Consider the following 13,052-nt stretch of genomic DNA (forward strand, 5'->3'; position numbering starts at 1 on the left):
GGGGGGGGGGGGGAAGGGGGCGAAAGTCGAGAGCGGCGTAACCGTCGCTCGGGCCAGAATTTTCGGCGGAAATAAACGGATTAGCCGGAGCTATTCATCGTCAGTCATCGCCGGAGTAACATTGATCTTCCGGTGTTTACAACGCGCGACCATGGGAGACCGCGCGCCGGGGCTCGGTATCGCACGTTTCGACGCGCGTTTCAAACGGAATACGGCCGAGCCACAAAAATTGCCGCGTGTGTATTTTAGCACGCAAGCAATCCGTATATTGACACCGACACCAGTGTTTCTTTTTTTTTTTACGTTTCGACGCGCGAAAGCCGCTTTTCATTCTGCTTGAAGGGCTCGGAGAAAATGATGGATGATGCCGCGACCGATCGAAGTGTCGCGCTCCATCAAAAGTCTCGGCGATCGCGCGAAAATACCCGAGGAGAAACATTCGATCGCTCGCTTTTTCAAGATCCATTTTCATTCCTGACCAATTTCCACAGCTAATCAGTTGCAACTCCGGTCTTCACGCTCTGCACGCTGCTTTCGTTTTTCATCGCTTCGATCCGTCCACAAGCCGATCGCGGTGCTCCAGTTGTCTTTGACGGGGAATTAAATGTTTCCCGTTGCCTCTGAAGGTATTAATATCGCCTGGAAAGCTCTCAGTTAAACGATTGTCGTCGGATGGCGATTATACCGGATTATACGGAAGTATGATAATAGGGGTCACGCTCTTGCTACGCCAGCTGGAAAGCGAAGACAGGCCCCAGGTTGTTATGGGATTCTTACGTATCAAGCTCTGAAATATGAGAGCGGATTACTCTCATCTCGCCTCTTTCCCGCGGCGGTCGGTTCTGGAGAAGCCGCGATATTAAATCTCGCCACGCTGTGTAACACCAAGTATTCGCCCGCACCCCTCGCGAGATCAGAATAGTTGTTAAATTCTCGGCGAGCAGCGAGCTTTTTTTGATTAAACGCGCGAAGGGGACATTCGGTTCGCGCGAATATCGCGACGAAACGACTTGTGCCGGGAAATTTTGCGAGCCCCGTCGTCGCAAAGCGCACTCGATGTCGGCGGCAACCACGACGTCGAAACGAATCGGACGCCGCGACATTTGCAGTTTATTATCAGAATAAACGGCTGAGGGGAAATTGTTAGTTATAGTTTTAAAATTTCGGTAAAAACCCCCATTTCGCCCCATTTTCCCGCGGATTTTTCTGGCTTCTTATCTTCTTTACGAGAATAAGTAAATATGGCAGATTTTTAACTGAATACACGTGAATTTTTCTAAACGAATTTTTCTACTCTCGAGACAAAAACCGGAAAAATCGGAGGAAAAATTGGAAAACGGATTTTTTTTTCGAAATTTTAAAACTATAATTATTATCGCATTTATTATTCTGTAATATATACAGATATAGAGGAGAAGATAATATTATGGCTGTTCCAAGTATAATGACCCCTCTTGATAACTCCGCTATTAGAGGTGGCGAATTCTAATGATTACTTATGGAATCATCTGTTTAGCATCCCGCGCAGTGGCGCTAATGTACCAATATACAATAACTGGAATTTGTTATAACGCATTTTTACTTTCGAGCATTTCGAAACGTTTTCTAGGTACATTACAGCATTTAACTATATATACTTCCTTATTCTTCATAAACTCGAGCTATTATCACACGAATATCTGTACATTTTCTCGTTATTTAGCATTTTATTTCGCTGTATACGTTTCGAGTTATGTAAAATTAAATAATAGCATATGGCATTTTTTGCTAATGCGGCCACTCGCTAAAATAGGTTTAATATGATTTTTTTTTCGTGGTTTTCATATCGAAGTAATTATTCGACAAGTCAATAATTCAAGTTAAGTTTATAACAGTCCATTCGTTCTGTAGAAACTGTCCTGACAATTTATATATACATATTGTTTCTTTTAAGAGAGAAGTTTTTTATTTTGAACAAATATATCAATTTGCAGTAAAACACTGTTTTATACACAAAAAACCAATTCTTTACATCCATTTTACTAGGGTCACATTACCATGCTTGCTCTTCTACAATCCATTATGCAGTGTCGCCGCATTTCTATAAATTACCTAAGTGATAAATATTTCGTAGCTTTGAGTCTAGAATCGATAGAAGGACACTTCGGTGAATGTAATCGTTAAATTTTCGATTTAAAATATTGATTATGAACAAAGTTATCGTACGAAATGTAAATGTAAATGGGGGAGGAGAAGGGGGACGATAATACTTCTTCTCTATATATTCCTCAGCCGAATCCTCCTCGTGTTTCCGTTCTCACTTGCCGGAAGATATTCCCGTCGTTTCCACGTATTTGAATGTGGTCGGGGGTCAAAACGACCCTCGGGACGTTCGAGCGCTAACGCTCGAAAGGAAAAGGGTTGGAAGTTACAAATGACGCCCGGCGTCAGTTCGCGTAAGAAAGAGGTCGGCAGGGTGTAGCCGGAGGGTGAAACGCGAAGTTACCTCGTTCGAAGATTAGGGAGATCGTATTTCCTTCGGAGGGGGGAGGGAGAGGGGGGATGGAGGGTGCGGACCACTATCGACAGGCAACCGACGCTTGTCCGAGTGGCAACGTCGGGAATTCACGTTTTACGGGCCGCGGGAAGATGAGAGAAGTAATCACGCGCGCGGCGGCCTGAGCGGGAACTTCCACAGCGCTCCGATGCAGCTTTGAACGCTCGTGCAAACTTTCGGAATTAAATCCGACGAATAATTGCGCGCGGGCCTCGATCGCTCTTCACAGCCGAAGCATCGCCGACGCCTTCCGTGCGCGATCTTCCGTTTCGCGAGTCGTCGTCGCCCGGGACACAATCGTCATCCCTTTCTTTCTCTTGCTTCCAGGCGAGCTATCGATCGCCCGACACCGAGATATTGAGAGACGTAGCGAGAATAATAAAAGTTCGGCGAATCATAAACTAACGGAACGGAGGGAAATGCATATTATATATCGGATCAACGTAACGGATAAGAGACAACGGGTTATATCGAGTATGAGTACAAGTGTATCGAAGAAAAAGATGTCTTATCGTCCCATATTCGAATCTTACAATTAGCGCGCTAAATGCGAGACCGTATTCACATCTGACATTTGAACGGTACGTGCTCGACCGTCCGACGCGCGCGAGTTCTCCGGCTAACGCTAAGTATGGCATATGAATACCGCATTTAGCGACCGGCGCTACGACACGGACGCCCCCGTCCACGTTATTCACACATACATCGCGCTCCGCTATATTTATCCGGCGTAAAAAGGAATATCGAACTTTCGCGGCGCAATTACTCATGGCTGCTGCCTTCGCCCATCGAGCGCGCCCGCCGGTCCCGATGCCTAACATTTATCCGGCAAGACTGATACTCCTTCGACTCCTGGCGACGTAAGATGCCCGACGGCGCGTTCTCGATATTTCCTGCCGACGAGCGTCGTGTGCACGGCACGTCGAGCCTCGCCCGGTGGACGTTGCTTTGAGAACCGTCATTACCCGGCTCGGTGAGAGACGCACTATATCTGACTCAGTCGTTGAAAGAGGGGGCAAAAGATGCGGCGGAGAGGGGGGAGGAGGAAGAAAGCTTCGTTCGGCAAGGGTCGAGAGGGAAGAGTCCTCTTTTTTCCGCGAAAGTTATCCCCGCGGGAAAAACCGCCCTTTTCACTCGCGAGTCTCGACCTCCGAGAGCACATCCCAGCGGGGCCGCTCGCTCTCGATATCGATCGAGTATCGAGCGACGGCCGAGAGAGAGAGAGAGTCAGCCCGACGCGGCCGATTTGTTTGTCGGGAAAGCGCCCAGAGTTTTCCCCGGGAAGTTTTCCCTCCTTCTTCTCGGGCTGCCCGGGAACACACCGACTCGTAGGCGGAGTCGACTTACGTGTTGTCGAATAACCGGATCGACCCTCGCCGCGTGTCCGCTCTCTCGCGAGCTACTTAAGTCCCTCGCCCCTATCTCGACCTTCCCGGGTCATTATTCAGGCCAGGGTAGCCGACCAGCCGGCCGGCCGAATCGCATGAGTCACGGAGGAACACGACGGCGAAATTGAAGCGGTCGAAAACACCTTGATTAAGTCGGTGACATTGCAACAAAATAACTTCCGTGCCATCCCCTCGCGCCGAGGACTCGAGGGCTCGGGACATCAACCTCGGATGAGTATCGTAGTAAAATGTAATGGACTGCGGCTTGACATTGACTCGAGGAGGCGTTCAGCGCGATATTAAGCCGACGTCTCATTAATCTCCGATGATCCCGCGGCTCCGCCCGCGGAAAAGGAAGGATTCAGGAGTGGTGCTATCCATACTCGAAGCTCCGAAACTTCGGTATAATTCGGCATTCGACGACGAAGTTTCAAGATTCGAAGTCGAATTATTCAAAGCTTCGAACTGTATTCGAAGCTGAATTCGGTATCGAAGCTGTTAATAGAACTAATTTTGGAGAGTGCGACAGAAAATACCGTGCAATTAGAGACGATCGGTTTATATTAAGACGTTCTAAGACGTTCTAAAGACATATTTCGCTTCAAATCAGACTATTGTTCTGTTACGGTGGTCTTCTCATTATAATAACCAACGAATTACTGTCGAACGCATTCAACATCGTTATAACACGGATAATCCAATCCCTTTTACATGCCGTAACTATTGTAACCAATGTTGTGTAAAATAAATATGTTCACTCTATAGCGCGGAGAAGAACTTTGGCCGATCTTTTTTTCGCTTTTATTATGAATAAGTTAGTAGACTGCTGCGACTTACTCGGTCGCTTTAAATTGACAATTTCACCAAAAATGTTCGAACATTTCACTATTTTTAATGTGGATAAATGTAGAACTTCTTATTCCCATTTTAGCTACATCGGTAGATTCGATATTCTTGTTAATGAATATTCCGATAGGCTGGACTTCTTCAATAGTAGTATTTCATCATTTATACGTCTCCTACTTTCGACTCTTTCAATGTGACATAACGATTCTTTCGGATAAACGAATGTATTAGAGTTTGATTTCATCAACAAAGTGAATGAAGATAGCACAAATAATAAACAACAAACATATCATTGGCATTTATTTGAAAATAAATGCACATTCTGCCATAATATGTAACAGTAATGCAAAAAACTATATTTTTTAGGATAGTAAATTTTACCACGCCTACGAAACGTCAAGCGTATTTTCCGGTTATTGTAGTTTCGAGTATTCAGATATTCGAATTTTCACATCTAAAAATGTCATTATTCTGGCCTAATATGTTCCGATATTCGCAGTTTCGAGAGCTCCGAATATCATTTCTAGCACTAATTCGGTGTGCGCTCTATTTTGCAATGAGCGCGCGGTCGTACTCACACTGAGACGATTTGTGCGGTCGGTGACATGCACGTGCACGCACCACGACGGAAAAATATTTCTAAAATAGCTGCGACCACATCCCGCACCGTACGCATATACCTGTTAATGAACGCGTTAATTTGAAACGCGCGTCAAAACGACGTCACGAGCCGCAATTTCGCCGCAAATGAGCCGCGACGGTAAATTGTTTGAACCGCATATACAAGTAATAGAATCCGACTTTGTAACTCTCGCAACGGCGGCGCCGGCTGCGGCCTTTAATCAACTCGGAAGGGGGGAAAAAAAATAAAGCCCCGATGGAGAGCGTTCTCGAAGCGCGGCGCGTTCGTTCTCGTTTATCTTCGAAAAAGGGAGCCCGGGACAAGCGAGGAACGGAGAGGAGCGAAACGAAATAAAAAGGCCGCGCGCGCGTACGCGGCACACAATGCAAACCGCACCACGCGCAGGCTGGGATGGGGGTAGTGGAAACTCGATGCCCTCGTGCTCGAAAATGAATTCAAGCAAACCGAAGCCGAACCGTGCTGCCGAAGTATCCAGTTCTGTGAACTTTGGCGATAAGTTTCATGAAGTGCACTTCGGATGGCTTACCCGCGCGTGCACATTCGCGCACTCGAAATGCGTATCGTATTGCAACCGTGGATCCCGGCAGCCACGGGAAACAGTCGAAAATGGGAAGCACCGCTTCGGCTCGTTGAGCCCGATTCGACGTCGCGATCGATTGAGATAACTTTCAACTTTCGCGCGCGGACTTTCGCAGTTCGGGACACGCGGAAACCACCACGGCGCGACAAATTCACCGGGAATTATCGTCGCCCGCGACGGATCGTCGATTTCTTTCGAGATATCGTTTTCAAGCTCGCGGTTAAATCGCGTTATAAAGTCGCGAATCTCTCTCTCTCTCTCTCTCTCTCTCTCTCTTCGTACGGGAAGCGTAAATTCTCCAACGGCGAAATGTCTGAACCCGAGCTCGATAGATCCTTGCACGGTGAAATAATAATTGTCACACGCGCGAATGTTCGACCAGGAGAGGAGAAGGATAAATGTTTCACATCTCGTCGTGAATATTCAACGATCGCCCTAAATCGCGCGCTCGATGAAATACTATCTCGGCGAAACGAATGTTAAAGTTACCGCGTGCGATAAATCGCTCACGATTGTTGTCTTTGCTCTCTCTCTCTCTCTCTCTCTGTGACGGCTCCCTCCTTAATATAAATATTTAACGGACAATTTTTTTACTTCGCATCCCACTGGGATTACCGTGAAATGTAAAGGCAAATCGGAAAATGTTAGCGGCGGAGCGAAATCCAATGGAACGCGGGATAAAATCAACAGATGAATTGCAAATAGAGACTGTAAAGTTTGCCGAGCGGCATTATTGGTAACGGCGCGGCGGGTGTATATACTTTTTTTTAATGCTTCTTACAATATTTTGGAGGGAAATAAAAGCCTAAAAATATTCCCCGCGAGGGAATGAGAACGAAAATATTTATGCGTGTGAGCGACATATCTCTCTCTTCTCTCTCTCTCTCTCTCTCTCCCGCATTTGAATTTCACGATTCTCGGTGTTTCGCAGCGATTTTACTTTTATTCGCGCGGTATTTATCGCGAAAAGAGGTCAGCTGCATTTCCTTCTCGATAATGCTCGTTAATAACGATCATTAGCGCGGAAAAATGAACATTTTCAGTGCGTTATTTTGGCTAGCTCTTTATCGTTTGTAATTGTGCGTCGGAAATTCGAGCCGGGCGCACATTGGCGGTTCTGTTATTTTACAATGGAACGCCAATAAAACGGATTACGGGATACAATAATAATTCATGCGCGCGTCCATGAATAAATATCTTTGCCTTTTACCTCAACGTTCTCAACGGTGAATGAAATATTTTAAAACAAGGAGGAGCCGCTTAGGAGGATGAATTAATGTATCTCCCGCCGATATTGGAAATATCCTTCGATTTATATACAATCAGAATGTATAATATCGAGTGTGGATAAATATGAAACGAAAATCAGGTTTAGCCAACGCGATTCTACGCGCGTGATATGAGAATTACAGCGTGGATCGTTATGGATGTTTCCGCGATACATACAAGTTGATAACCCGATATGTTCGTCTTCAACGCAACGCAGAGAACGTATTGCTTATCGGATGGGATTCGATTGTAGGATATTCTACAACCATCCCGTGAATAGGATTACAATGTAATCTCAATCGAGGTCTCAGTAATGCACTTTCGTCAACGTGACGACTGGACGGACGCATCGGCGCGATCTAATGAAATTATAATGGCCCTTCGCGCAGAGCGAGCGGGATCTACGAAGCGCTTCACTCTTTAACGTCGCCTTGATCGAACGGGAAAACTTGCACGAGAAAGAGCAGAAAAATTCCCGAGGAACTCCGTCCTCTTCTTCGGAAGAATCTCCCCGAATGAAGGACCTTCCTCGGTGGAGGAGGGACGTTACGGCCGATGTCGGTGGATCTCGTCGGCAGGGGATCGAAAGCGTAGCGAGGAATAAAAAAAGCTCCATTGCGGAAAGGTGTTCCGCTGGCCCACTTTTACGCCCCTTTAAATTAGTCGGTCAAACGGAAGGACTCTAACGCGGGGGCGCCGGCGATGCGAATCCGGCGGAGGGGTGCCGAGGGAAATGACGCGCGGGGTGTTCCCTCGCGCGCGAGCGAAGGGAAAGACTCGCGATATAAAGGGCGAGGGCAGTAAGACAGCAATCTACAGCCCGGTCCACCGAGAGCTGTAACACTGGTGGAATCGAACTTGTAATAAGGTACGTCTCGCCCACTCACCAGAACTCGATTGCCCCTCGGGGACGACACCGCCGACTCCTGTCTTCCATCCGCTTCCTCCTTCTCCTCTTGCTTCTCTTCCTTCTCTTCTCCCCTCTCCTCCTCCTCGTTCCCCCTCCCCGCGATAACCTTTCCGTAGTTCGTATTTTCCGGGCTCACGCAAAGGGAAGAAGTTTGGTCGAAGTTACAAGGTCCGCTTCACGTTACATTCTCCCGTTATCGCTATTTCCTTAAAGTTACGCCGATGCGCGTCCTCGGAATTTCAATCTGCGTGCAAACAAGGATTCCCATCCTCGGCGGACCCAATTATTCTCCCCTTGGAACGGAGTGTTGATTCCACTTGTTGAAAGTATACCGTCATGGCGAAAAACTGCACGAGTCTTTCCTTCGTTTGCGCCGCTCCCGATTAACACAGTCGAATAATCCACCCCGTTATGCGCTCTCGTCGGTTTCACCTTTATCGGCTCCGACGCGTATACGCTGTGCCCGAGAAGACGTGAAATTTAAAATCGGCGTTCTTGTCAGAGGGAATATCGCGTCGAGATCATTGGGAGGGAAACGGGAATTCACAGAGTGTCAAAAATCAGCTCGCAGGGGACCGACGGTGAAATAACAGGCGTTTTGTGTAATATTCGGTTATCTCTCGTGCCCGACATCACCGTTAATGCACCATACAATAATTATATTAATTTATATAGAATCAATATTAAACATCCGGGCAATGTATTTTTAATGAAGTAAATACGTGGATGCATAATGCGCCAGCCGCGCTGAATATTACATATCGCAGGAAATAGATACTTGTAATGCAACGATACACGTGAAACCCGCAAAACTGCATTGCGACCCGCGATAATTATTCGAGATAATGAGGAGAATTCCCGATTGCCAGTTTACGGAGGCTCCCACGTCGAAGAGAGAGAGAGAGATACTGGTAGTGCCGAGCGCCGCATTTCGCAACGAAATAACTATCCCGGCAGGAAAAAAATGATTTTTCGCTTATAGTGACTCAAGGATCAAGATGAAATACGATGTTGAGCGAGAATAAGGAGCTTACGAACTACCGATCGGAGAAGGAGACTACGAGACGAAAGGAAAGATTCTACGCGCTGAGACATCACCGTAGGCTAAAACGCTAACAGAGTCGAGAAATAAAAGGACGACGCTCTTCTCTCGGCGCGACGATCGAAATGGAAAAATCTTTCCGACGCGAGTCGCTAACCGACGACGTCGAATATCGCGATATCGAACTAGAGAGAGAAAGAGAGTCAGACTGATTTAAACGCCGGGAATACATCGGTACAACGACCGCAACAAAGGCCGCAACATTAAGGAATAATGAAAGGACGTGTACTTTGTAAAAGGAGAAGATAGAAAAGCATAAGCAACGGCGCGGCAAGCTCCTCCGGCTGGTGGCGCGGTCTTGTCTTACGCCGTGGCGCCTCTTGCGTTTTCATTAAAAGCCTGTACCGCCGTCCCTTCCTGTTTCCCCGTTCCCCTCCACCTTCCCGTCGTCGTCGACGACTCTCTCGTAAAGGGCGTGTCATCCCTCGGAAAACAAAAGTCGCGACAAATGTCAGCTAAGACACTCGATTCCCCTGGCATTTTTTCCGCGACCTCCTCGCCACGGCGCGATCGTCGCGCGGATTTCATTAAAATTTTATCACACGACCCGGCGACGAAATAGAACGAGAATCTGACGACTGTCATTACCGCGCGCGCGCATTTAGCGTCTCGCCAACCATCGGGAATGTTGAGTCGATCGTCGCCGAGAAATAATGATATCTCTGACTTAGCCGATTCGAGAAATTGTTCTCAAAATATAGGGGGAACGGGACAGTCTTGGCCACCGAAGCGGTAACTCTCGTAAAACTGGAAGAAATGTAGGTTTATAGAAAATAGTGCAAGAATTTGGTACGGGAAAATGCATCGGCTTGTATTTGAGAAACTCATTTAGTTGATTCGAACAAAATTCTCGTTTGAATATGGGCGAACAAATGTTCCGGTTGTGAGAACCAAAGTTCGATTCTCTGGACCGAAGGTTTGACTCTCTGAAACGAAAATGAAAACGGGTTTGGCTCAGAGAATCGAATTTTGTTCTCGCAAGCGAAACATTTGCTTGCCCATATCCAAACGAGAGAATTTCGAGTCAACTAAATGGGTTTCTCGATGTATCACGATTGTTTGTGTAGCGATTCTTAGATCAGAAAACTGCGAAACGCTTCTCGCAACAGCTGCACCATGAACACCGGTAAGACAGCGGTTTTTTGACCGTTGGTTTCTTCGGCCCTTCAGAGAGCACAGAAGCGTACAGAATTCAATTCCTACCGACTACAATCCAGATACTCGCTGACCGGTATTACTTCCTTACCTTACGCTCTTGTAGATTTTATTTCCGATGTATTATGAAAGATGGACGAAGCGTCTGACCCGAACACGTGAGAATTGGTGCGGTTACTCAAACGTCACGAGAAGAATATCGCGCGCTGTTCTAACGCCGCGGACTGTCGATAGTTCTAGCTACGTGAGGAAGGGAGAGAGAACGGGAAGGAGCGAACTTGCGGAACGACGAAGGGGGTAAGGGTAATCCCTATTGTTTCTCTTGTCCCATAAATCCTACTAGCTCTTCCTACGCCTCTCCGGAGCGCTCCGCTCGCGCGCTTCAACCACCGACAACGTACCGAGCCGTCCACCGCCATTCCCGCCACCCCCGGACGTCCCCCTTTCGCCTTTCGCAGCAACACGCTCCGTAAATCTCTGGCCAGATGTGCTTTACGACACGTTCTCGTAAGGATACAAGAAGATTTTATTCGTCATTTGACCGGCGCCCCCGCAGCCGCTTAAAAATCAATCACCCTCGCCTCGATCGAGCGAATCCGGTCGTTTTCGCGAGGACAACTACCGATCGATCTCGCCGAACATCACGACGTACTCTGTGAAACTTTAAACGCGCGCAGCCAATTGTCTTCTAATGTGGTTTGAGAAATCGACCGTTTAGCATTGTTAGCCCGCCAACTGAAGCGTGATTATTCATTTATGATGATACTGTTGCGCGATCAGGTCATCTAATAAACATATTAGAGGCACATAATTAATCGGTTATCTAGGCGGTTAATAATTCATCTATAATCATCGCGTATAACCGTCGTGCGCGCACGAATCGAGCGTGGAAGTTTCGAATGAACGGATTGCGCGGAAGAAATTTCAGCTCGAAGCTACGATTCAATTTACGAACGAGTACGAACGCACACGGAGCTGCGGGGAGAAATTACGTCGGGAAGAAATATCGCGTTAACGCGGCTTAGATCCGGCTTGATCAGATCGCTGAACCTGAATTTATGCGTTTCGTCGATACTTTTTCTGACCAGTGTTCCGCTTTGCGTTTCAGATCGAGGATGCCATGCTGATGTTCGACAAGCAAACCAACAGGCATAGAGGTAAGTGCCACTTGTGTTTCGTCGCCGGATAATCGCCGTAGAATCGGTAGCAAACTTGGACGCGTGCAAACGCACCGGAAATGTATCCGAAACTATCCTGTTTAACGAGTCAATAATGCGTCGCCATTCCGCCGTCGGGGTAATTAACGAGTCGAGTTGAGGCTATAATTAGTAATCACTGTAAATCGCGAGGCGCGGTAAATACGAGGAAAGATAAATAACATAAATTTCAGGGCGCGCGCGCTGTCTGCACAAATCGTGATGGCATTTTGCGAATTCACGAGCCGCGAATCGATAGCCACAAAGGAGAAATTATCGCGACCGAGGCGGGCGGGCGCGCACGTGCGTGCTCGGAAGGGAATGGAAAAGTAGAGAGCGCGAAATAAAAGTGCAAACACCGTTGAAAAGATAATCGTAACTGCCTCAGGAAGCCCGTGGGATTCCGGGAGTCGCGCGGAGACGTCATTTTTAGCGTTTCCGCGCGCGTGATATTTACGAAACATAAATCGGAGAGGATCCGAGAGATCCGGCAATATGAACGGCGAATCTCGTTCTCTCTCTCGTTGTCTTCGCCCTGCGTTCCTCGATAACGTTCCCGCGATAACCCGATGTAGAATCGTGAGATGATCGCGAGATTAAAAGCTCTCGATTCCATGCAGGACGCGAGCGAGCGCGCTCGAGAAATTTTTACGCGGCACTTCGCTAACCGTAGGAATGAGAGAGAGAGAGAGAGAGACGGAAAGGAGCGGGATGGGAACGTTATCGAGATCGCGCGAGGAGCGCATGCCCAATTGAAAATCGACTGGAGGGCACGAGGGGAGGAAAGGTGGAGGAGATCGAGAGGTCGCGATGAATGAAATATCGCGCGGCCGGGATAATATATAGGGCAGCTCGACTCTCGAGCTCCTCTTGCCTCGCCGCGTCTCATCTCGCCTTGCGCCTTCGAGAGAGAGAGAGAGAGAGGTTCCGATCCCGCGAGTCTGGATCCATTCACGTCGCTGCTTCAATAGGGTCGATAATCGTCAGCGATCGCGGTACCCCACCCCGCCGATAATCGGGAGAGTCTCTCTATCTTTTTTATCGGTATACTCACCGCCCTTCCGCGCCTCACCCTCTCGATTCTCGGGTCGAGGAGCGGAGGCGAGCGCGTCTGCCCGGGCCTCGGTGATAGATTCTAATATCGCTTATGAAAAATAGGGGCAAATGGGATATGAGAGCCGGTCTCCCTTCAGTGCCACCGCTGAAGGGGGTCCTCCTTCTATCCCGAGCTGAGTTGCCGAAGAGGGTCGCGCGCGGTTATAGGCGGGGGCGGACACGCCGAAGGTGCGCGCCGCACCATCGGGGCGAACGGCTGCAGGGGGCAGGACGGTGGTAGGAATAGCTGACGGCGACGGTGGATAGCGGCGGGCGGAGGGGGAAGGGTGAATGGGAGTGGAAGTGAGATAGGGAGGGAGGGGGATATTTAT

At 48.1% G+C, this 13,052-nt stretch overlaps 1 protein-coding gene across 3 annotated transcripts in view; it reads left to right on the forward strand.

Moving 5' to 3' along the window:
- Positions 1 to 13,052, forward strand: part of LOC106748061 (RNA-binding protein Musashi homolog Rbp6) — a 728,960-nt gene that overhangs the window by 586,606 nt on the left and 129,302 nt on the right. For all 3 annotated transcript variants that reach the window (XM_014626258.1, XM_014626262.1, XM_014626269.1), the window contains one exon: positions 11,538 to 11,586. In XM_014626258.1, coding sequence (XP_014481744.1) covers positions 11,538 to 11,586 — 49 coding nt within the window. The remainder of the gene's footprint in view (positions 1 to 11,537; positions 11,587 to 13,052) is intronic.

Source organism: Dinoponera quadriceps, unplaced genomic scaffold (assembly GCF_001313825.1).
Source record: "Dinoponera quadriceps isolate SergipeBrazil2010 unplaced genomic scaffold, ASM131382v1 scaffold163, whole genome shotgun sequence".
Lineage (NCBI taxonomy): Eukaryota > Metazoa > Arthropoda > Insecta > Hymenoptera > Formicidae > Dinoponera > Dinoponera quadriceps.